We start from the raw sequence: 26,300 nt of genomic DNA, 5'->3' as shown, positions 1-26,300 counted from the left end.
GTGACTATCTTGTGGATATTGATATTGTTATTAGTGATAATTATTTTAAACTTTTTCAGTGATCTTCGCCCCCACTGATCTGAAAGTCAGAGCCAGAGTGGACATACTCAACGTGACATGGCATCCCTCGCCAAATCACACACTGGTTTCTGGTTACAAGTTGTCTTGTCGAGAGGCGGAGGCTGATGAATCAGACATGGGAGAAAAGACAACGCAGACGCACACCATTAGGCTCCGTAAGAAGGCCAGGTACCATCTCCTCACCGGGCTGGGTAAGTGTTGACAGAGACCTCTCCAAGCGTATTCTGCATTCATATGTTCATGGTCATTTTGCTAACTTTGTATTCTATTACTTTCGACTGAATAAGAAATCAAACGATGTAGGAAAAATAGTTTGATAAAAAATGTGTCAGCTATTTTTGCACCCCTTTTGGAGAGCCTTGTTAAACTCTGAGTAAATGCTTCTTTACCATTAACCTTATCAGACATGTAGAATTTCATTTAAAGTTGCTGTCACGTCTCTCATGAAAAGTATTTATCAATGCAACGTTGAATTCAAAAGCATTCAGTAGCTTTGTAACGTGTGACGTTATAATTACAGCACATTATACCAAAAACAGATTAACTGCATTTAGATTACATATAGAGCCTAATTTCAATATTGAAATGGTTTGTCTTTGTAACATCTAATATATATATATATATATATATATATATATATATATATATATATATATATATATATATATATATATATATGTAAATACATGTTTCTGTGTTTCTGTTTTCACACTCTCTTTTGCTGTTTTTGCATGTGTCTGCATGTGTGTGTGTGTCAGTCCCTGATCAGCAGTACGAGGTGAGAGTTTGGGCCTTCAACAAGCAGCTAGATGGAGCAGCTGCTGTGTGGAAGGGAAGGACAGACAAGACCCTTGACAGAGGTAAGATTTATTTAACTGCGTGGGTGTACTGTTGAGGGTCTTGTAAAAAAAAAACCCCAACAGAGATTCCCTCCCTCCATCACTTTTATGGGATTATAAAAAAGACAAATTGTATCAAGGCAAATAATGTGTATGTGTGTGTTAAAGCGTCGTCGCCCATGCGCCCCCCTCCATTGCCCCCAAGCAGCATCCAAGCCATGGCCAACAGCTCCACCTCCATCTTGCTGCGCTGGGAGAAACCACGGTTCAGCAACGTACGCATCATCACCTACACGGTGCGCTGCAGCCCAGCGGGAACCACCAACGCCTCCCTGGTCTCCTATTACACCAGGTCAGAAACCACTTTGAACTACAGAAACTGAATTATTGCCTGTGATTTCAAAGAGGTAATGGCCTTGGATGTCACATTTGAGCAATACCACCTCCTGTACAACTTACTATTCATTTATTTCTTAATTGCAAAACCGATTTTAACAATATTTCTGTGTGAACCCATCTCCAGTAATAATACAAACCTGCACTGTGATGAAAGAAAAACCTTGAGAAGTAATGTGATATTTCTACAAGCTGGTGACTAAAAAGTAGCTGCCGCATGAACTGCCCTTAATTAGAGATTCCTTTTTTTGTCAGGTCAAAAACAGCTTGCGTTTGAAGCCAATACATTGCTTCACTAAATAAAGGCTTACAGTGTATTTTTTCTGCTGAAAGAGCCAGAAGGAAGTTTATTTTAGGAGACATTTTATTATCTTTAAGAGCACCTTAGCCTCTGCATTTCTTTGCATCATTTCTCATTCATTATTACCAAAGAAACAACACATTTTTCTTGGTAGAGTTCTGTTATCGTTCAGGTAGCTTTGAGTAACTCCTCATTCATACAGTAATACAAATGAAGCATATAAAATTGCCCATGGATTTATTCAATCCACTATCCCTAAATTAATACTATTACCCTTTGTTAAGAAATATCCCAATATGTTCTTTTATCTTTGTTATGTCATATTTAGTCAATAAGTATCTTAAGTAAGGATATGGAGAGCGAGAGGTAAAGAGGTGCATCAATAATTGCAAACATAATAGAGTAAATGATTGTGCAAATGATAAATGAAGTATAATTCATCTAATGAAAAGTAAATATTAAGGTAATGTATATTAAAACCTAGCGTGGTCCAACAGGCTGTACAAACTAACCAGACTAAGTGTAACAAAGTAAATAATTGTTTTCTGTCAGAATACAGACCATACACCACATACTCAGGATTCTCCCGCGCTGTTGTGTGTTGTGCAGCTCTGCTCAGGAGATACTACTTGGGGCTTTGAGGCCCTTCACCCGCTATAAACTGGCGGTGCAGTCGAATGGAGTAGACGTGGTGGGACCCTTCAGCGGCACAGTGGAGGAGTCTACCTTGTCTGACCGTGAGTCTCTGCTGTGCTGCTGTCAGCGCAGTCATTTCAGTTTGTCTCCCGTTTTAGTTCATGAACACCCGACAATCAACCAACAGGACTTCCTGTGGTATTGTATGGTCTTTAAAACATGCTTGATGTATGTAGTTGTATCATGCCAATAAAACAGAAGATGTAATTCTACTAGACTGCAACAGTTTGTGTGTTGACGTGTACATGTGTGGGATACTGAGCATTTGATTGAATATAAAAGTAAGGGGTTGAAGTTCAGTGGCTTAGTCCTTTTAAATTAACTTAACATCAACTTAAATAACAGTTATTTGAGAACTTAGATTAGCAGTTGGTCTTGAAATATATCACACCTATGTATTTATTATTCTGTCTGCTAAAAATATATGACCTCATGTTCCCTATAAATAATGTACGTAATATTGTTCTTTCAGTGCACACTCGTGCTTTCAGGATTTTCTCTGATTAGCTGCACTTGAGTTTGAGTTCATCATTTCAACCATTGTTTCCAGCTAGCAAGGTGAAGGTGTTGCATTTTTGCTTTCTGAAACCTCTTTTGCTGCCAAGTGAGTGTGCGCTCACTCATGTGTGGATTAGTGTGCTGGCTGGCCCGCGGCCAGTGGACATGGGAATTTGTGGTTGGCATTGATGGCTGATAAGTGGCTGTAATGAAATACCCAGGTGTAGTAGATTCTCTCATATTGGCCAGCAGCGCTGCCCGTAAGCCAAATAAGGGCGGAGAGTGTAGAGGAGGCTGCTTCTAATGACATTATTACCACCAGTCACTCTGTTATGCGCTCCACTGCCATGTATCATCACCTGAGCCCCATTCCCCCACTGTCCTGCTCGTCCCCCTCTTTCTTGTACCCAGGTGGCGCGGACACGAGGACCCAGATGGTTGTCACACAACATGTCAAATCCCCCACCAAGACTGTATACATTCTGCAGCTGTGAGGCCTCCTTGCTGGGCTCTAATTACTCACCGAGTCCTCCTCTCTCCTCCAGGGCCCTCCACGCCTCCTGAGGAGCTGCAGCTGAGCGCTCTGGACTCCTCGTCCGTGGTGGCGAGCTGGCGCCCTCCGCTGGAGCCGAACGGGATCATCATGAGCTACAGGATCTTGTTCAGCGGCAACCTCAGCCAGCCTGAGTACTTGTGGGAAAACCTCTCTCAGGATGGTAGGTGTTGGCTGGCATGACGCAAAAATCCCGAGCCCTTTCTTTTTGATAATCCTGTTTGATAATTAATGACGTTGTGTGATTTGCGATGGGCCTTGACAATGTGTTCCTATCTGACTGTCTCTCTCAGGGAGCATTACCAGTGTGGAGGTCCAGGGTTTGTCCAGTGACACCCGCTACTTTTTTAAGCTAGGAGCGTCAACTGAGGTGGGGCCAGGGCCTTTTTCACCTGTAAAGGATGTTCACACACCCCTTCAGAAATATGGTATGTGCCAAAAAGTGCATGCGAGGTATAGGTAAACCTTAATAATAAGACCAAGACAAGTGAGTGTATATTTAAGAGCAACGGTAGCAGTAGTTAAGGTTGTTGTAATATAAATAGTAGCAGTAGTTCAATAAAGAGAGGTTACATTTGTAAATGGAAAGAAAGAAGAAGTCTCAGCATCAAGCGGGTTCAGGGATGCAAAATGCTTTGTGAGAAATGGACTTGTCACTTTATATCCCTCTTAAATAAGATCTTGAAATTCATTACATTGATGCCACACAATTGAATGATGACAACATCATTGCTAATTGTTATTTTCCATTTTTATTCGATAGATTTTTTTTATTTTTTTATGACCTTCACGCGTGGCATTGGCCTGTATTTTCCATGACCCATCTTTGTGTTTGTGCAACTAAACCTGAGGGCTGGTCAATATGAGTACGTTTTGATTGTTGGATTCAATCCAAAGTGGCAGAATAAAAAAAAAAAAACAACCTGCCCTTCGTTTTGTCCTTCCCGCGGCCAGGAGACCACCCGGACAGGAGGAAAGTGTGCACTGGGAGACGGACCCCCAGTCTGCGGCCTGCTAACTAAGGGCTAACTTGAGGTCCGTCCATCTCCTGGAGCCGCGCCCGCTCTCCTTCGGTTAAGCAGCCTCCTGGTGGCGGCTTAAACACAAGTCACCATCTCTTGTCTGCCACTTTGAATTCAATCCAATAAACAGAATATCAACACGCACACAGACCCTGTACCTTCAATTGGTACTACACTACAGTGACTCACTATCGCCTATCAAGATACAGACAGGACAGACCTTTCCACATTCTGTTTCTGGTCTGGCTGTATTTTACATGTTGCTTTAACTATTTTAAGATTCAAAAGCTTACCAGGATTTTTGCTTCCATAAGCAGACACAAGCCCATGCAGTCACACACACTTTCACTTCCATACCCATACCCATACACACTTTTCTATTACTACAAAGTGGGTAATTTGTCCCTGCCAGCGGAGAAAGTGGAGCTCCGCAGGACACTGTTAGTTTTTGCTTCTCCTATTTTGGTGCATTGTGAGAAGAAGTGTAGGGATCAAAGGGGCGGCCTCATCCGCCACCCCCAGGGGAGATCTTTGATTTACTGCTCTTTGTGCCTCGCAGAATTGCTGTGGAAAGCACTTTCTTCACTTTCATGTCACTGTGTTTAAGCATGCAATCTCATTATACACTTTTTAATTCCATCAGGCAGCATTTTAGCTTTACTTGTAATTATGAAATAGTCCTTTTGTCTTGATCCTGTCAAACTCATTTTACTTACAAACAGTACATCAGTAATAATAATCAGTTTTGGTCTGAGTAAGTTTTTTTTTTCTCTTATATGTACCTCAGAGAAATGTTGTTGTGAACAAGCTATCCACTAACCTGTAGGTCATATTTCTGTAACATCTGAACATGAAACATTCCTGATTCAATACGCAATGAAAATGCATTTTTGTTGAACCCAAATCCTTAATAAGACAGAGTAACAGGTTTATTGTGTTCACTTAGGCTGTACTAGTGTTGCCAGTATGAATGGGAGTAAAGTGGCTGGTGGGTGGTTGAGAGCTCCCACCATCTGTTTCCTCTCCTCTCTATGTCCAGACTGCCAAAGATACCTAGCATAAATGAATATCAATGAAGGTCTACTGTCCCCCGTTGAGTATTGCCTCATATCTCGTCATTATTGTAACTTTGTCTTCTATGAAGGTCTCAATACGCGGTCTTATAACATCAGACCTGAGCCAAATAAACTTCAAACTAGAAATGCATTGTCTCTGAGTACTTTTTAAGATGGAGAGATATTGGCCAAATAATAGCTGCTGGCAACAGATCACATATGAAACTCAAAATGGCTTATATTTCTTCCACATGGAAACTTGTTTTTTTTCTGGATGGTGTACATTGATTCTAAAAGTGTTGTTCTCCTCTTCCATGGTGTGTGATGTTTGAACAGAGCTGGACATCCATGCAGTGACGGGCATCATAGTTGGTGTGTGCCTGGGACTGATATGCATCCTCCTCTGCATGTGTTTAAGCTTTCGTAATGGCAAATCAAGGTAAAGTAACTCTCCAGTATCAGCACTCGTACAGAACCTGTGCACATTTTAATGTGTCGAATGTTTTGCTTACTTCCAACAACTGATTAATGTGTTAATAACTAAAAGCCAGCTAAAAGAACCGAGGCAATTGTATTGTAGTTCAGACCTTTATACTATCAAGCTCCTAGTATCCCTCTCATCTTTCGTCCAAATAGAGAGGTGTCGGGGGGGCTGGACTCCGCAGCTGTGACCCCTCAGTACAGACGAGGAGGCTGCCCCGTTTCCTCCACCGTGCCAGAGTGCAGCGACAGCCACGAGCTGGAGACACTGATGCCCTCAGGCATCCAAGAGTCTGGTCAGCTGCCAGAAGAGGCCCCAGAGGAGCAGAGCCTGATGGCAAGTGCTAATCCGGGGAAAGGGGAAGATGACCCTGCACCTGATCCCAAGGTCAAAACCTGCAAGGGGGGGTGGAGGGGGGCTCTTCTCCAGATGGGCCTTGGATACTCTGTTGTTGTTTTTTCACGTGTTGATAGAGGGATGATAGTTGTAATTTGGTGCATCCACTGTCTTACAGGCTGCTTGGAATGGCTCTGTGAGTCATGACTGGGCCAACAGAATCACTAGATACAGAGACACCATAACAGAAGACTCTCCAACACTCATTAATGGAGCTCTCAACATACTAATTACTGATAAGGGCACGGTAAATGAATTAACTAAATTCTATGAAAAATCTATTTTAGTTGTTAACCTGTCTCTGACAAGCAACTTTAGCTGTACACCATACATGAATGACATTTTGAATTGACTGTTTGCTAAACCAACCGCATAATTTACTGTTTCTGTGACTGTCAAGCGTTCTGTTCTTGCACAGAAGATGTGCGGTATTCAATGAAGGTCATCGGGGTAGATTTACCACTTGAAATGTATGTCAATGTTTTTTAAACAAGAGCTCCTTCATTTCAGTACTAGGTTAACAAAAACAAATGTGACTATTTTCCAGCTGACTGGTTTAAACAAAATTTCTAGAAAGGGTTCCTAAATATGCACTTAATGGCTTCATATATGATCTTGTGCTAAAGATAGAGTCCTAAGATGCAAGAGGTTATCAAATGTAATGCTTTCTCAGTGAGCAATGCAATGGTATTGTCCTCAAATTCAATAAAAAGCAGGATTGAACTGCCACCTTTCACATATTGAGAAACAACAACACATTGGATGTGCTAGTCATGACTGGGGCTTTTTCAACATAACCTCTAATGTGACCTCAGTTAATTTGGTGCTCCTTGGCCCTGGCAGTAATACATAGTACTACACAGTATAATCCATTACACGCACTTTTGCTCTTTGGTTTTGAGAGGGGAAACATACACTACTTACCTTTGATATGTGGAAAAATCCAAATCTTGACAGGCCAGTTGCAGTTGGTGAACTATGATTGGTCCACCACTGATCAGTGGAAGGGTTTAGCAAACAGTCCGTTGTGATTGCTGCTGATATTTATGCAAAATGTAATCATCCGCCGTAATCAAAAAACATTCAATGTTTGAGTGACCTTGAGTCGATCAACTCAGAGAACAACCCGAAGTGAAAGTGATATTGTTGTGTTGCAGGACATAGGCGATCATCTCTGTACATCCGTGTGCAGTAACCAGGTGGAGGCAGAAGTTATTGTTCACTCAGAGCTGTCAGACCCAGGAGGGGAGAAAGAGGAGGAAGGCAGCGAAAGGGAGAAGGATTCTACCACCACCAGGGGACCTTCATTATCAGAGGACAGATATTCCCCGTTGAGTCTGCAAAGCCCATTAAGAGAGGAGAACATTTTCGAAAAACTATCACAGGCCCAAAGCCCCATGAGTCTTCCCTTGATAAAGTCGGTGGCTAATCACAACGGGGAGCTACAAGGCACGGGAGACCAGCTGAGCGCAGACACAGAGCCACACAAGGACATGGGGCTAACCAATGGCTTCCACTCGCCCCAAAGCGTGCGCTCCGTGCTGAAGTCAGAACATCTGGAGAACGGGGACTCCGGACGCTGCCCTTCGGCACCAGGGAAGGCCATCTCTGGTAGGATGTCCTCTGCCCCATTCGTCAGCTCCGGCCTTGTCCACTCTACCTCAGCGGCACACAGTTACCTGTGCCCGTAGCCCCTGCATGTAGGGCAACAACCCTTCACACATACACAAACACAGAGAGCAGACTGGTTTTCTTTCTTTTACGTACCAGGTAGGATCCCCAGGGATTGTTTTTATGCACCTCATTATTGGATTCCTTTCTCTTCCGTGGAAAGTTTTTATACGGTCCTTGAATCCAGTGTTTCATAGGTGGTTATATACAGTATACATATTCACTATATTTTTTTGTGGTAGAGTACTGTGTATGGTAATGCGTTCTCTAGAAATGCAGCCATATTTTCCTCTGGGTTTTTTTCTTCCTGTCTTTAGGAAAGAAAAGAAAGATTTAACTTAACCAAGCAGATGGAAGTGGATTGAAGGGCGGCTATTCCCACTGTGTCGCACGTGGCTTTGTACTATGAGAGAGCCTGCAATGTTCTGTGAGTGAGTGAGACGGGCGACCATCATGGATGGGAGCATCGGAAACGCAGGCTCGATAGATTTCCCTGGGCTTTGCCGCGTGGATGCTACTTTTAACGTGGCACTGAGGAATAGGCCTTCAAGAAAATCTGCACACTCTGAGAGTGCAGAACACCTGTGTCTCTCTCCAACCTCCTGCTGTCTCAGGGTCCACACACACACACACACACACACACACACACACACACGCACACACACACACACACACACACACACACACACACATAGAACGCTTAACTCACTCATGAACACACATTTACACACACATTCCCTGACTGGAGTGTGGGGGTCTCAGGTGCCTAATTATTGTAGGTGCGTTTATAACCTCTGTATATTTCTATGGATGAGTTTATTCAGTACAAAACACCCATCAAAAGTGAAGGAAAAAAAAACGTTCAAATTGTTAAGTATTATTTTCCAAAATGCCAGATATCCACATGGTGTGATTGTTTTTCTTGAACAGGGACACTCAGTTGAAAAGTAAAACGTGTTTTTTGCTATATTTCAGATGGTGTATATCTCATTTTGGAATCAAAGTATTTACATGTTTATGTTACTGGTTTAATTATGTTGGTGGGAGAACGAGAGATGTTGTAACACTGCATCCGTAGACCGCTTTTCTAAATTTGACTCCGACATAGGGATGTACCAATGTGATTATGTGCCATTAGTTGCCATTTAAAACTCTGTGTAATCATTTTCCTTTGTTAAAAGCAAGCCATGTTTTGAATTTGAGGGTAACTCAACTCAACTAATCAATTGTATCTGATTCCAGTTGTATGAGAACATTTCCACATTGCTATGCTCTTGCTAGAGTACCAGAAATCAACATACACTGATACATTTCTGCATTTATCAGATAGGAAAGAAGGGGTTTGATGAAAAAAATAAAATAAATGTGGTCCAATTTTTTTTTTTTTTTTTAACATTGACCCCAAACCGTTTAACCGTTTATTTAAGTATTCGATCAGATCGCTGACCATAATTGACGAATAAGTGAAGCTGAGTGTTTCAGTATTGTTTTTTACAGTGTAAACCGGGATCTGGTACATTCCTACTCCTTATCAACAACACTACCTCATTTCTTTTCAGGACGGTTTCCAGTGTGGTTTTATTAGTTTTATGTAACCAGCACCTTCTGAAATATTTTCTCAACTTTGATTTTACAGCCTTTGGTACTTTGTTCCTTCGTTGTATTTCAAAGGAATTCATGTTGCTTTTGTGCATAGCGGCTTCCTCTCAGATCTCTGAAAGATTGTGTTGCTCAGTAACATGTTTCTGCTAAATCTCTACAGAAAACCTAAACACCCAATGTCTTTGATATGAAGCACCTGAATCTAAGTAGTTGCCCAGTAGATGTCATACAGTTTCAGTTTTAGACCTGATTTTCCAGTACAACTAGCATCTCGTATGGGCAAGTGAAGTAAGCCACCTGCAAGCAATGAGTGTTGTTGCCACTTTTCTTTTTTTTTACAGGCTCTGTTGAGGTGTGTTTAAGTTGGATGTTTTATGGAACACCCAAAAAAACAGCAACAATGACAACAATACTTTACATGCCTGGTCACACCAGCATGTAGAGCAGTGATAATGTAGAATTTACCTTTCGTAAAAAAATTGGCACACGAATTTGTGCCAAAAGCAAGCTGCTTGACACTGCTGACCTTTGGGGGGGACTCAAGTCCAAAATGGTGAGTTTTTGTTTCTTAGCTTTTTTGACTTTACACTTTGATTTAACCAACCATGTCTGAGTAAAACTGTTCAACACAACACACTTTTTAGCTCAGAGAGCTATAGTTTCCCTGTTCAATAACCTCATTTAACGAAATTGTCTACGAAACGCCAGTAAAAGTTAACAGTAGAGGTAAAATATAGAGAAGTTCTGTATTGAGATTAACGCAAGCCTAACCGAGCCAGCTACTGTTAATGTTAATGTTAGTGTTCAGCTCGAAAGCAACTATTCCTGCGCACGGTCACATCGTCACCAAGCTTCCCGCTCCAACTATTTTGTCTGGACAAAGTTTGTGGTGTGCGTAACGCTCATTGCCTGTTGGTGGAAGAAGTGTTAAATTACAACCGTTTTTCTTTGCCTGGAGGCACTGAATTACTTGTGTTTCTTCCTGAGAAAGAAGGAGTTTGTGAGTTTGTTTCAAACTGCTTCCACTTGGTGCTTCACATTAAAAAGTCTATTTTAAAGATACTAATACTATACTTTAACTCATTTCATTTTTTGGCAGAACGAAAGGATGAGGGTTACTGTGAAAGAGTGTAATGAAAACTGTAGATGATTTAATGTCATACATTTGTATGACTTTGAGATAATGACAAATTTGCCACGGTTGGGATCAGTTAATGATAATAATAATAATAATAATAACAATATTTACTTCAAAGATTGACAGAATAAAGCAGAGCATTGAGTCCAGCCCTGTTGTACATGATGTCTCATCTTTTCTCAGGTGGCTTTCTTGTCATCCAGCAGTGAAAAAGGAATGAATAGACTCCTTCCATACTGCCCATGTTTCTACCCATGTCCGGTCAAGTGTCAAACTCTCACCAGCTCAACTCAATCACATCAGCAACAAAAATGTAAACGGTCCCTCGTGACATGTAAGAGACGACCTGGACATGTTTCTCACCAACATAATTGTGTTTTTTGTAATCGTTCTTGATTTTCTTAACAAAATGCATGGTTGGTACCTCAAAGAGAATTATTTTTTTATTCTTGCCATGTATATACTTACCTTCTCAACAAGATGAACATGTTGTTTTTTGCTGCAGTAGCAGTCATATAGGGACAGAAGTGAATGTGTTTTTAGTAAACCTGGGTCAAACATTAATTGCAAGGTGTTTTGGGTATAAATAATTGGGGTCTGGAGAACCCAAAATCAAGAGCATTCACATTTTACCAACTGTTAACAGACCAAAATGTTTAATAAATACCTTCTTATTAGACTTTAAACAAAACATATGTATAGAACTGACACTACTGTGCTATTTGGCAAACGTTCAATGTAATAGCAAGTTCAACTATGGCAGCAAAATGCTACCACTGAACTCATCAATCTTAAGTGACAACCATGTTTTACTTGGGGCCCCATTCAAAATGTGTGATGCCGAAGCAGGTTTCCATAAGCTGTTAAAGAAACATATCTGCTGTGACATCATTGATTTGGGCGACTATTTAAATGTAAAGAAAGCAATGCAGTCGCACTTTTCACCCCGAGGTTCAATGATCATTTGCTCTGTATATGCAGTAAGCTAAAGCAAACCACCAAAACTATGTTTGTAAGGGTATATTTTTGATCCAGGTTTTTTTTTACTGACACTGTCCTGTATTGATGCTTTCTCATCATCCTTAAAAGCCAGAAATAAGCATAATATTATCAAAAGCATTCCAGTTTGATACCTTAAACATACCTCTCTCAGTCCAGGTCAGCCATGATGATGAACCTTAAGAAGAGAAGAGCTAAGATTCCAGACTCTGTTCCTGCTCTGCTCTGATCGGGTTCAGTTCTTCCATTCGCCATTTGCACACACTGAAGCCTGAGCTGCAGTGTTTGCAAAGCTCCTTGGGACTACAACCAAGTGGATGGAGGTCACTGAATCAGAGCCTTTTAGGTTGTGTTTTAAGTAGGTCTTCAGTCACTGTGACGAAAATTAAATTGACCTTCCAGTTGTGATTGTTGAAATCTTTTGAGTAGAAAACTTGTGACGTCGTCTCTCATCCAATGTAGCCATTTTCAAAAGATAAAAAATACCAAGTTTTACTTGTGTATGTATATTTCTAAGTGGATGCCAAGCAACCATTGCTTTGCATATAGCAACAGTTCATCCTTCCACAATAGTTCACTGAAGAAAGACCTCAGCTATTTGTCAAGTAGACGTAAACACAAATGTAAGGCGGGAGTTGGATTTTGTGACAATGTAGCAAAATCTAACATGGAATGATAGTTGGAAATTAAACAGTACAGTCGAGAAGTATTCAATATTAGAAATAAAGGGTTTCACAAAGCTCGTATGTCCAGTGTTGATGCAGTAGTGGATCATGATGGTACTGGGATGTGAAATGGGGATAAGCATAAAACCTGCCTCCCAGCATAAAGGATGTACGCTCCCCTTATAGGAGCTCTATTAACTCTTTAGCCCCATCATTTTAATACATGTAAGTTATGTTGTTTTGTTTGTCTTTTTGTTGGCAAGAACAATCAGATTTTTGGGTGGAAAAATTACTCCTGCTCTCATTTCATTATCTTCGGTAAGGGGTTTTCTTAAACAGCATACCTCATTTTGGTAACTTGTTGATTTGATTCGGATCAGTTTCTTGATACTGCACATTTTTATAATGAGTAGAACATATTTATGTAAGCATCCCATTTCGTGAGCCAAGAGAGGACAACACAGACTGTTTCATTTTACTCTCTCCTTTAGTGGGAGGTTGAACTCATTACAGGGGCCTGGATGGTCCAGTGTAGTGGTGAAGAGTCAGTGGAGGTTATCTAAATGGACTTTTACATTGCTACTGTGCAATAGTAGTTTGTGAAGGGTTTTAAAGCATTGGGCTCACTTGCATAGTATTAATGCTTTAAAAAAAAAAACACTTTTTTTTTAATGAAAAACAACAACAGGCAGAACCCAGACGACTGAAGTGCTAAGCAGGGAGAAGGGCTACAGGGACATCCTCCCCAGGAAGGTCGTACCTCTCAGTGCAGTCCATTATAATAATATCTGTCTCTTCTCTACTCAGGTGCCCCATCTTTGCATAAAATTGTAGAGGATCATGCCAGCATATTCAACTCAGATACATGTCATTTGTTGTCAAACAATGTCGAATTGTCTTCTTTTGGAAAGGAAATCAAGGAAATCCTTATGCATACATGTTTTTTTTTTGTTGTACACATTCGCTCAGTGTATTTCTGTCTCGCTGGCTTTTCTCTGTACATTCTGGTGCTTCAGTGGTGAGCTGCTTTGTCCAGTGATGTCACATTGTCTTCTTCGCTAGTTTTGTGTGTGCCAACTCAGTCGCGCTTTTCAGAATATGAAAACTCAGACTCTACTATTTTTTGCAGATAGTCCGACCGATCGGAATCAGAATCAACTTTATCTGATTCATCATTGTGTGCTGAACAAAAACTTATCCATGTCAAAGTGTGCTACTGTAGGAGCAAACTGTAAGAGCACTTAATAGGTTAGTACCTCTTCTTGGGCCAGAAGCAGCTTTGGATTGTCATCTTTACATTTCTAGAAGTGCAATTTTCTTAGACTGTGAACAACAGATGGATTACTCAGTGTTAGTCATGACAGCCGTAGTAATGATTTGTGATAGAAACATTGCTTGTTCAGCAGTATCATCACAAAATAGGTAGTACGTGTGGTTTGTAGAATAAATTCCACTGTGTTACCATATTTGAAAGTGTCAAAACTCAAAACAACTCTCAAGTTGTCTGTTGAAACTACTCTTCTGTAAATAAACATCAAAGAAATTACAAAGCAATACTCAGTGTGATTTTTTTTTTTTAAACTAAGCCAAACTCTGCTTTCTTCAGCCGACATTGAATCTCACTTTTATTATATTTTCTATCACTTCCTGAGTGACAACTTGTCATTTTCTAATATATATATATATTTACCATTACCTTATACCTCAGTGTATGATGTATTGTGTTGTGTAGATTTACATTTATCGACTATTACATTGTTGTGGCTTTCTATTAGGATGAGCTCGTCATATCAACATATGCGTCGGGTCCTCTTAACAGAGTCTGGCGCGTTGTTTGTCATGATGCTATAGTAGCCAAGAATGGACAAACCAAACAATGGCTCTCGCCAGAGGCTTGTTTTCACATTACATGAAGGCCACTGTAATTCTTCAGACATGTTTGTGAAACTGCAATAAAGTGATTAAACATAAAACCATGGTACCGCCAGCCTCTGTCTCCATTGTTCTGCTCCAGTGTTATTGTGGTAAGGGTGGCCTGTGAGCGAGACAAATAACTTTACAATGGTTTTGCACTCTGCGGCTCACATTATTGTTCTCTGTAAAAGATACAAGTGAGCAGAAGGGTAAGCTGTTGGTTGCAGTGTGCAACCAACAGCTTAACACAATTTGTTGTTTTTCACAGAGAAACTGAATTAAATTTCTTTTCTTAAAGTTACTAGCCCAGTTACACAAAGTATAACGTCTTAAGAGTCGAGGCTACAGCAAAAATAAATCCTGCATACTAATAGCTGGTCCAGCTTCTTTTTGGGCACTTGCGTCAGCCCTTTTACATGTCCTTGGTTGTTTTGTCCCCCACTCGTTTCATCCACCATACACTGGATAATAATCAGTCATGCTTAAAAATGTTGTTCTTTTATTTACCACCGGAGGGCAGTGTGCTCCTTCCCTTTGACTCTTGAGAAGAAGCGTTGTAACCTGGTACCACTCCCATTTAGAGATATTGCTGCCCGAGTTTTGAACCTCATCTGCTGCACTGACTTCATACCTTCCTTGGTTGCAGGATTGTGTAAATAAATCGGATATAGAATATTACTTCCTTCCTCATCACTATTCATCAACATATTATTGCGATCACACCAAATTCCCCTTCAAAGGGGTGTGAGAAATACGTCTGCATGTTTTTATTGCGTGTCTTTTTGTCAGTCTGTCTATGCTTCTTCTGTCTGGCGGTGCAGGCGTGTGTGTGTGCGTAAGATGGGGTGGGTGGGTCTGAGTATGTTTGCATGTGCACAGAGGGGGCAGACAGACTGACACGGGAGAGGCAGGTGATGGAGATAGGAGGGTGAAATGAGGGCACAGAGCTAAGACACGAGCAGCGAGGTGACATCACGTGGCAGAATCCCCAGAGAAGTTAGATAAAAGCTCTCGCTGAGTGACAGAGGGGTCGTGTTCACTATCTTCAGCCACTCGTCACCGTTAATCAGAGCGCCAGGCTCCTTTGCAGAGCTTTAAGATAACTCTGAGACATATATGCACAAACCTACACATCAACACACAACGTCACCCACGAGCATATAGACAAATACAAGCGCGCACGCATGCATTCTTCTGCACTCGCCAATGCACCTGAATGAGTAATGGGAATTGTGTTTCAGTCGTCCAGCAGAAGAGTGGTCTCTGGGCTAGTTCAGCATGCCTCATATTTCATCTGAGAGGCAGGCAAGAGAAGCGCAGTGAGTCAGGTGAGGTGCTGGACTCATGAGCTACAGTACAACTCACTACTTGTAGGGAAATGCCCAAAGCTCCTGAGTCGGTCCAGTCATTATGCCTCTTTCTGCTGTTTTGATAGTAGTGTACCCACGAGCCCTCAGTTCTGCATGTTTACTGAACTCTGTGTGCTCTCTGACAGTTCAAAGTGTACAGTAGACCCCCTGGGTTTGTGCTTGTGGAAACTGGTAGTTGTACTGTCCAGTGAGCCAAAGTACATGAAAGAAAGTTGAGGTTAAAATTCAAGCCTCTTACACTAAAAGCATTTAATTGACCACATTACATTTTCTTTGACCATTCCTGGTTTACATCCCCACTTAAAAGCTGCTGGCTGTCAGCTGCTGTCAGTGTGTGTGTAGGTGTACGGCGTGTAGCCATGGCATCATAGTTACAGGTCTGGCACATGACTTAAGCTGAATGTCATTCCATCACCGCTGTCTTATACCGTTTGCCTTTAAATCAAACCGAACGAAATGTACTTCGGGATACACACTATATCTACTGTATGTGTGTGGTTGATATTCAAGCCATTTCATTTTTTTCTTTTCAACTTTCATAACATTCAAGAATGACAGCACTCATAGTAGTTGTCTTAATGCATGTCCCTGTTTCCGTCAGTATCAACACATGTGTCTGCTCTCTTTCCCTGCATTCATTTGAAAATTCTTTGAAATAACTAGAAGTAACGGCACTTCCAGAAGGGCCATATTCTCAATGTCAGCCGTACTGCGGTTTGGAGTCTGCCAATCAAATATTCCCCAAACTAAGAAGTGACATCCTGAGGAAAAAAAAAGAGAATGAAGGAGGATGAAGCAGAAGATGAATGAATAAAGTCAAACGAGGACGAATGAGGGAAAAGTAATTTGCTGTATTTGGACCACATATCTATGGAATCATATTAAATCCGGTGTGGTTTACCATAAGGTTTACCATAAGCTTTAATACACCTTATGAAGTATCTGTAAAAGGTGAGCTGACAGGGGGATGGTCGGCAGAGAAACCAGCGCTGTCAGTGAAGGCTGCGGCCTGTTTGCCCCAGCTCCTTCTCTCCCCTGGGTTCTGAGTGCCGCTCTCCATTCACTGTTGGCTGGACACAATAGGACCCCAGAGGGGGAGCAGCTTTAAGACTCTCTGTATACCAATGTTATATACTAGAACCTTGGGCAAAGTGTGACACCGTTAATTGAAGTGAAAAAATGGTGCATCCTTGTTCCCCGGTCCAGACAAGTGAAATGATTGAATGAAGGAGCTTTATTATATACAAATATACAAGGGCCAAAGCAGGATTTTTAACGCGGTGTTGTTTTTTTTAGCTTTTACTTCTACCAGTCTTATCCTTCATTTTCTCTCCTACTCCCTACTTCAGTCTAAACCACACAGGTCCATGGCTGATAAGAGAATGTTTTGCATGTGATTGACAGCATGCCTGTCTCCCTGGCTTTACAGAGGGCCAATAGTGAGTTGATCCAACTTTAGCTGTGAGCCAACCATGGCAATGAAAACCGTCAGCTTTGGGCGATGCATGTGGATTAAAGCCTGTGTGGTGCTTGCCAGTTAGGGCTTGCTCAGAGTAAAGTGCTGGCTCCTGGCCATCAGTCATCCGACAAGGCTTTTATTTGCCCTTACATTATATCCAACTCTGACCTGATGTTAAATCTGAAAGAGCTCAAATCTCTGCAAACGTAAAACCAGGCCTGGCAGAGTCACATAAACACAGGTTCTCTAAACACCAGGGATATAATTCTACCAGTAAATGCTTGCTAGCAACTCAACCTTATGTATTCCTGCTGTTTTGCATTCAGCTACAGCAGTGACAGCCAACTTTATGTGACTAACTCTTTCTGAAATATGGGACTTGCATAAGTGTTTAAGAGGTTGATGTAATGCATCCTCTTTGCATTTCCCCCCCTGCTTTTGTTGTTGGCATTGCCGCGTAAAGAAAGAGGAAATACGACAGAATGCTGCGGAAATAACTGGGGTTGCATTGCAATGACAAATGAAAATAACAAAAAGTCAAAAAGCAATTCCTTGGAGAAAGTAAAGCATTTATGGGCATGTGTTGCATCCAGTGATAATAACCTCAACGCTAAATGCGCACATAAAAAATAAGATTAAATTGTGTCCACAAGCTGAGCCTGCCATCCATTATCAGGGAATGGTTTCCAGAGTATGTCCACTCAATCTCATTGTAGTAAAATATAAAATGTTATTAAATTGTGCAGATTTATTATTTCTTGAGGCTGGATTTTCTTTCTGGATGAGAATTCATTTAAAACACATACATGTACACAATTTAGAGCACCATGCACACAACACACCTCCCTATCCTTCCAACACATCCTGAGCATGTGTTGGAAATTACAAAACAATGACTATAGTTGTGCATTCTAAACAGAGATGTGGTGAGAATGAGTCATTCTTTGGAGAGGGTTGTGTAGTACAAAGCTGGCTGCTGTGGCAGTGTTTGTTAGTTAGGTAGTGCAATCCTGCTAGCACTAATGTGGACCTATTTCCACATCAGTGAATGATACAGACTAAATCTCAGTGGGCTGGGTGACCCACTTTTCAGCTCTCCAAGTGTATGTAAGCAATGGCATTGTGCACTGCACACCACACAGCACTCGGCCGTTATCTAGGTTCCCTCACATTATATAGATACACTCACGCGAAAGGGACAACAGCAGGGAATGCCAGCCATTAACATTGTATCATTATAATGTCAGTACAAAATGATATGTTGTTTATTTCACATAGGCTTTTGTTTTTCCATCACAGCCCTGATTATGAAGCCTTGTTAGTCGTGTAGACTGAGTAAATCAAATAAATAATCTACAAATTGTCACGATTTGAGTTCTGTTTTCCTGTTTTATTTTGTAGTCTTGTGTTCTCTGTGTCGCTGCACTTCCTGCCCTGGTGATTGTCTGGGATTGTCTGTCTTCCTGGTTCCTGATTGTGGATTCCCTGCACCTGTGCTGCCCTCATTGTGTCCACCTGTTGCTCGTTACCTCTCTCTTGTATTTAAACCCTGTGTGTTTCCTGTCTCTGTGTAGGTTTGTACTGTGTGGTCCTGGGTTTTTCCTCCCTGGTATGTTTTTGAGAACCCTTTGGTTTTGAATTAAATATTATTTGAACTGTTTTATGGTGCTTGGGTCCTTGACTTGCTGTGTTATCATTATTGTTTTGCCACATTATTCACACTTGGGGCCAAAGTGTGATAGGAATACTAGAGGAGGCAAGTCTTATTACTTGCTAACTGTGTCATTATGGGTGATGGCAGATGACTGGTATAAAAATAAAAATCATGCTTTACCTGATTTGATATGAGATGCAAGGCACTGCTATAAAACAAAACAAAAAAGCTCCTCATGGTGCGTTCACACCGAACGTGTCAAAAAATGTCTCGACGCATGTCGAGACAAAGTGTGTTCACACCAAAAGCAACAAGACTAATCGCGGCGCCACAAAGGGGGCGTGGCTTATCTCTGCCGCTTTTCTCCTTGAATAGAGCGATCTTTTCCATTATAGGCTCAGAGCCACCAACTCTCACGGTTTCGCCACGTGACACGCGCTTTTTCATGTTTTCACCCGCTCACACGCCACACAACCAATATGTCACGGCAAAAAAAAGTCTGAGGCGCGTTTGTTCCTCTTCAAACTCCCCGACGATAGATGGCGCTAAGGAGCGCATCTGTACACGGACCCTATTCGCTGCACAGATATCCTATTTACCCCAAACAGACTGTCACGGGAGAAACTCGCGCGACTGGGGGACCGCCGGCAGACAGGAGCAGAGAGACGGAGGTATCGTGCTCTCAAGTCTCACGCATTAAACTCATTACGGTCTTAAGTCACGCCCTTCCGGCACACAGCTGTTCGGCGGTGCTTCGAAATCTTGACGCCTTCGGTGTGAACACAGCATAAAGCCTAGTTTATGCTTCTGCGTCACGTCGACGCCGTATCTACGTCGTCGACGTGACGCCGTCGTTGAGCGTTCGAAGTTCTGCGTCGAGGGACCGCGTTGCTCTGCAATTCACCACCAAGCCGCCAGGTGTGTGTGTGTGTGGCTGTGTAGTTTCAGGGGTTATAGAGTCAGAGCTCATCAAAATTGAAGAGGAAATGCTTTTATTGCAAATGTTGAAGCGCAGGCGACAGAAGACGTTTGCGGAGGTGGTCTGTACGACCACTAAAAAAAAAAAAAGAAACTGCCGGAAATCACGTTCTGAGCGGACCAATCACAGCGCTTGCGGTCAGCGTCAATGTGATGCGGAGTTAGGATTTTGGGGAGGTGCACATCAGGCTACGCCGTAGGTACGCCGTCAACGCAGAAGCATAAACGAGGCTTAAGTGTGATCAGTAATGCACATTTCCAATCTGGTTAACACTGCTAATGCCAAAAGACTGTCAAGGTGAAGGATGATATATCTTCGCTTACTAGGGTCTCATCGACAGGGTCCATGTGTAGCCCCCTTCTTGTGGCGCTTACACCACAGGTTCTTTATCATGAGAAGATTTTCATGACTTTGTCTTTTACCTTGTCATTTTTTTGCTTTGAGTATTTTACATTTTGGTTGATAGACAGACGGAACCATTTCATTTGGTTCTGGCAAAAATGCATGATTAAATAAAACACATGAATGAAAAATACTTCTAAATATTGAAATTCATAATACCCATTCAAGTGGAAGCATGCGTAATTCAGAGACCTGAGAATAATAAGATGCTTTGCACCTTCCCTTTTCTACTTGCCTGACTAGAACAGCTGGTGCATTGTGTTAAAAGATACAGAAACGGAGGCTGAGGTTAATTACGTTATGTGAGATGCTTGTACTGCATCATTCTGAATCTCTACGCTGCTTAAGATTCAAGAGGACTTCAACAACCTTCAGGAGTCCAGTTCAATTTAATTGTTTCACTTCTTATTCAGAAGGTTTTTTGCTATTGGGTCGAACCTGGGAACATCCGCAAAGCAAAACAATTAAAACAAAAGATGAAACGCAGAGGCTTGGTGATTTGAATCGTGGTCCAGGCCAGTGCCGTTCTATTCATCAGAAGCTTGGTGGAGGAATGGGCTTGACCCTTAATTAATTTTTTTATTGTCAAGGGTTGGCTCTCACCCAACACCCTGGAAAAATATTCCGCAATGTGTCAACTAATCTTTCAGAGACGCTGCTTCGTACATCCTCTAGATGTCTAGTCCAGGTTTCTGTGGCATAAGCAACAAATATTTGGCATGCACCGTTTTTAAAATTTTCAGACCGCAGGTGTTTCTAGTGCAATATTTGAGCATAAATGGAGGTGCACATACTGTTTGAAAGCATCAATACTTCGCTACTTTACAAGGTTTAAAGTGTGCGGGTTAGTTGAGGGTTCAGATAGACAAGCTGCTGCGTGAAATGTGCGTCATGGTGTGTTGATGTTTTGTTGTAACCCTGTTATATATAAATCACTGCCACTGTTTTTTTTTTTTTACTGCAGATGTATTGGTGTCAAACCTAACATTCACACCAAACAAAGCGAGCATATCTCAAATGGCTGCTGCAAAACATTGCACACCATTGAGCGGAAACATCATTCAACCACTGTTGCAAAGCACTGAAAGCACCATGAGTAATGTATCAGCGGTAGTTATACTGCATGCTGTCAATCATAGAATCCTTTATTAAATTTACTTTCCTATAATGTAATGATTTAACCTTTACACTGTGCTAACAAAGTCATATAACGGATGTGCAAACACTATTTGACTTAGGTCAGCACAGCAGGGACACAATGGCATATTGAAGGGCTCTGATCATTTTACAAGTGTTTCATGACAGATTGATTTTTTAGGCGGGGGCATTAACAGAGTATCATTGTCCAAGAGAAAAAGGCTCTGAGACACTCACAGCCAAACAGATGACGTGAGGCCATCAGGACAGTAGCTCAGTCTGAGCGTGCTCAGATGATTTATGATCGCGACACTCAGCCTGAGCTGAGATGATTATGCAGGCAGCTCCCTGGGCCCCGAGCAACCATAAAGGTTAAAGGTTCTCCAGCATTCCTTCACCCAGCCATATGGAGAGACCGTGGACAGAGGAGTTGAGAACTGCCTGTTCGTGGATCCAAGCCCTCAAAGCGGTTTAGGATAACTTCTATGCAGCAGGTGAACAATCAATACAGCACAGACATCAGTTTATCTTAAACACATTCATATTATCAGGTTAAGTTTAGGCTTTTCAAAGTTTCACTCGTCATGCTGTCTGATAGCCGACACGCAAAGAATCTGACTAGCTTTTGCAAAGGGACATAATCCAATAATGAATGTTATTCTCTCGTTTTAAGAAAAATAAGGGATGCATTTAATAAATGACATAACAGAAAGATTTTGCGCAAGATGCATCTTAAATTGCAGTCCATTTTAGAAAAATTCATTGCCATAGCTCTGCAGTTTTAAATTCAATTCAGAGTGATCCCACCTAAAAAAAGACCCAATCTTATATTATTATTGTCCTCTAATAAGACAAATGTAAGTGCAGGGACTAAATTTGGTTATTGAAATCACTTTTTTCCACATTTCCCCTCATTAACATCATTGTTGGGCCGTGTTTTCATGCATCAGGTTATCGGATTCTGATGGATCAATCAAATTGAACTCTTATTGTTTATTTTCTGTGCATTAAAATCGGATGTGAGTGGGTACGTTAGCTCAAAAGATGAGTGCTTTGTCTTGCAGTGCCGCTTAACGTTGACGCTTTGAATAATCGCCGTGACCTCTTAACATGTGATGCATCCTGGTTTTGAACTGCCCGTGGGAAGAACTGACATTTAAGAGTCTGCTCATTTTTCTGAAAGGCTTTGGTCTCGCTGACCACAGTTCTCTTTTTGGAAAACGCCAAGTGAAATACATTTTCTGACTACCCAGTCTCTCTCCTGTCTATTGGAAATCTCACTTGAATGGTTGAAGTTTATCGGAATATACAAGTTTGATTGGCTGAATAGCGTCATGTGATTTGATTCACAAAGCATGTAATTGGTCGGTGTGTTTCCTGGACCACTGAATGAGCCATAAAGGCTAGAAAATAATGTTTTACTTCCAGGTGTGAATACAAAGGCTTCCGCAGTCCACCTATTAGTGACCCCTGTTCTTATTTCATGAATTTTATTTTACACGCTATACTAAGACTTTTGTATGACTTCAGCAGGCTGTACCGTGACCATTGTCTGACTTTTTTTTGACAGTGCAGCCCCTGATTGAAGAATTCTCACTTGAATCACTCCTTATGAACATACGTTTATCATCTCTATCTCTACCACAAGTCTTCTTCAGTTCATCATTTTGCTAATTATGACCCCTTTTATCGTAAAATAGAAAAGCAGAGTTTGATTTAGGACATGGCTACCTTGTGATTGAGAGGTTGCTCCCAGCTTTGTTCAGTTTGGGAATTGTCCTTGTATTTGTATTTAAATCCTTTCACAGCGTTTTAGGTTCATTAATTGGTACAATTTAGTCTCCAAACCTTTGGTTGTACTAAGCTCTATTCTCACGTAGCAAAAAACCCAGAGGTAACGATAGCAAAAATACTGAACTCAAAGCTTCAAAACTGTAGTCCACGGGCCAATGAGTTACGTCACGGTAACTCTATTCACTTCTTTCAGACGATGATAATATAGTTGCATAATGGTATCTGTAAAATTGTCAATTTTGGCTTAAATGCTCTAAGTAATCCAGATTTCTCCCCTAACCCAAAAACATGTTTAAAGTAGCTTTGATGCTGTTGCCTACATTCCTCCCATCCAGTGTTTCAAATAATCCAATGTCCTTGTGACCCTGAATAGAAATATTTGAATGTGGAGAATAAAATAATACATTTCTACGGTCATGTTATTTTTGGCTTTGTATATTTTGAATTGTATAATACATGTATTACCAATACATATATGATGGACAATAAATAGCTAGGCAGTCATCAATGAGATTTATTTTGAAAGCAGCTCTTTCGGAAGCACAATAGAAGTGTGACATATTAAAGCTTTCCTCTCTTTGGCTCACCTTTTTCAACTCATTGTGGCCTCATTCCAAAACATTTCATCATTGCACAGCAGTAGCAGCCCTGGCCTAATACAACCAATATCTCTAAGGACATTGTGATGGGCCATCACCTCCCCAGCTGAATCAAACAAACGACCAGCCATATTGTCAAAAATTCTCGCCACAATATGACATTAAGGTAATGCCACATAATGACTTTATTTTCACAGCGAAAGAGAAAATATTTCTTTCCAAAAGTTCCTGAAGGACCCTACGAGCAGCACACTTGATTTGTATTTTTGGTAGATACTGATGGTTAGGTTGAAGTACTCACTTTTTGTCTTCAGCTGGGTAACACTTTACAATACATGAAACTGTGAGGGGTTACTACGGAATAAGGAATGTTCTGATGATTGATGAATCATGACTAATAATTATGGGGGCGGCTTTGGCCCAGTGGACAAAGTGGGTTGTCCTTTAACCACAAGGTTTGATCCCCGGCTCCTTCTGTCTACATGATGAAGTGTCCTCAAGCGAGACACTGAACCAAGTTGCTCCCGGAGCACTTCAAGGAAACCCACTGTTCCTGAGAAGCTTTGGATGAGTTAAATGCAGAGATTAAATACTATGTATGTATGTATTAAAGGATTGTAATAACGTCTAAATTCCTAAATAACTCAGATTGCTGGACGCTATAAATAATAAGTTAATGGAACAAACTTGGGAGATATATTAATGACTCATTAGGTAATGATTGGTATCTGTGAACCGGCACTTTTTTCATGAGCAGTACCGGATTAACAATGAATCCCCCACTGAGTGGCACAAAAAACATAGTAATTAATCATTAGGCACTCATTAGTTACTTATTTGTGTGCTCCCTCAAGTACATGAGTACAAGTGGTACATCATTCTGAGTTGTTATTAAGTAGTGGTGCTTTCTGATAATGACAAGAAGCGAGTGAGTTTTTAGTGGGGAATTCATTAATAGTGCCTTCATGAACAGACTGAGCAGGATCCTCAAAGTTAAATTCCTAATACTGCTTATATGATAATATTTACATGCAAGTCGTTGCTGTACCTTTAGGGATCCATAGGCCTTAATAATGTCATGAACTGTATGTACCAGTGGAAGTAAGTTTAACAATTCGCCGATGGAAAGGCAGCAAATGTCTTTTACAAGTACAATGCAATAATACAATTCTCATCAGATGTGTGTGGTGTGTTTTTAGTATCAAGGGGCAATATACAGTTAAACCACACTGGGAGATGCACAGGCTTTAGCAAACACTAAGTTGTTCCCCAATACCAAAACTACTTTTTAACGGTTGTTCCTGATTTGTTCCAAAACAGCTCTGAGCCCCTACTCACAATTATGTGCACCATATTGTGTGGTTTTACTTTTCACAGTTATCGCCACTGGTCTGTAACGGCCGGACATTGGTAAGTCTTTCTGGTTACCTACTTTCTGTTAGGAGCAACATAAAACAGCCCTTTTTTTTTTTACCAGAACTTGTTGTTGGACAGCCACTCCTAATTATGCAATTAAAATATCCTTGTTATCTACCATAAACAGAACCAAACTGTTGTGATATATTCTCATTGGTAGGGGCAAAACAGCACTGAAAAAACATTGAAATGATTGAATGAAGGTATATAGAGAGTCTACCTACTTAGCTGAGCAGTTAACCACCAATTATGTGCCTTATATAACAGCTCACATCGTCCTTAATTCGCTCGCTCCGGTAGACGGCTGTTTTATCTGCAAGACTATGCAGACATTTAATGCAAGTGTGTTTCGTTCGGTAAGTTACAATCATACAGACGGAAATGTGTACTTGTGTTTTGAGAGGTCATCCTAACCTATAGTCAAAACAGTGAGGTCGCTCCTGTTTTCCATTTATCTTCCATCACTGTCAAATCTGAACCTGGATAAGTCTCCGCGTCACCATTCAATTCCATCAAATGAGTCTCGCTGCTGTTTTCGAAAAAAAACAAAAAAACCAATACTTAACTATTCCATATATTTCTCTTGCACTCTCAACCCAGGTATAATCTTTAAACATGACCGAGACCCACACCTCTAAATGCCTTCTTTTTCACTGCCTGTGATTTTGATGATTTATAAATTAAAGGTTATTCTCATGTGAAGTCAACGTACACCCCGAGTCTCTTAAAAGCACCCACGTTTTCCTCACTTGCGTCTTTTCCTCGCGTCTCAGTCCCTTTCCTTGCGGCTTAGCATGGAAACCACGCGAGGAGAAACTGAAACGATTAGGTACCGAGCATGTGTGCAGACACAAACTCCGTCAAACGTCTCTCCAGCTGTTAAAGCCGTCTCGCTGTGATCAGCGGCCGCCATCATTGAAAACAGATGTTTCTTCACGTGGTGCTACTGGGAAAAGGGCGACTCATTTCTCTTAAAACATATTTCCTTGTTTCCTCTCGCCTCGCACGGAAAAGACGCAAGCGAGGGAAACGGGGATGCAATTAAGAGACTTGATGTAACGTAAGTCTCCATGGTGACCTGTACTACCTGGGGGTAACACACAGTTCCTTTAGATCTTAGTTTACTTAACAATCTTGCTTCTTAAGGCAATCCTGTGAACTAAGCCAGAGAAATGAACAAAAG

At 41.2% G+C, this 26,300-nt stretch overlaps 1 protein-coding gene across 3 annotated transcripts in view; it reads left to right on the top strand.

Annotated features, from left to right (window-relative positions):
- Window positions 1-8,655, top strand: part of igdcc4 (immunoglobulin superfamily, DCC subclass, member 4) — a 48,203-nt gene extending 39,548 nt beyond the window's left edge. Inside the window, exons 11-20 of one of the 3 annotated variants that reach the window (XM_068600973.1) lie at window positions 60-272; window positions 840-941; window positions 1,089-1,272; window positions 2,227-2,354; window positions 3,357-3,527; window positions 3,658-3,792; window positions 5,778-5,880; window positions 6,078-6,258; window positions 6,437-6,565; window positions 7,476-8,655. In XM_068600973.1, coding sequence (XP_068457074.1) covers window positions 60-272; window positions 840-941; window positions 1,089-1,272; window positions 2,227-2,354; window positions 3,357-3,527; window positions 3,658-3,792; window positions 5,778-5,880; window positions 6,078-6,258; window positions 6,437-6,565; window positions 7,476-8,009 — 1,880 coding nt within the window. In that variant the 3' untranslated portion in view covers window positions 8,010-8,655. Of the gene's footprint in view, window positions 1-59; window positions 273-839; window positions 942-1,088; window positions 1,273-2,226; window positions 2,355-3,356; window positions 3,528-3,657; window positions 3,793-5,777; window positions 5,881-6,077; window positions 6,310-6,436; window positions 6,566-7,475 lie in introns of all 3 variants that reach the window. The other 2 variants (XM_068600889.1, XM_068601052.1) reach the window with 2 other exon arrangements.
- The last annotated feature ends 17,645 nt before the right edge of the window (window positions 8,656-26,300 follow it).

The sequence above is a fragment of the Clinocottus analis genome, unplaced genomic scaffold, assembly GCF_023055335.1.
Source record: "Clinocottus analis isolate CAN_PGR_092001 unplaced genomic scaffold, fCliAna1.0.p SCAF_1, whole genome shotgun sequence".
NCBI classification, from domain to species: domain Eukaryota; kingdom Metazoa; phylum Chordata; class Actinopteri; order Perciformes; family Cottidae; genus Clinocottus; species Clinocottus analis.
The sequence above is the reverse complement of the archived record's forward strand: the minus strand, read 5'-3'. Positions and strand labels throughout refer to the sequence as shown.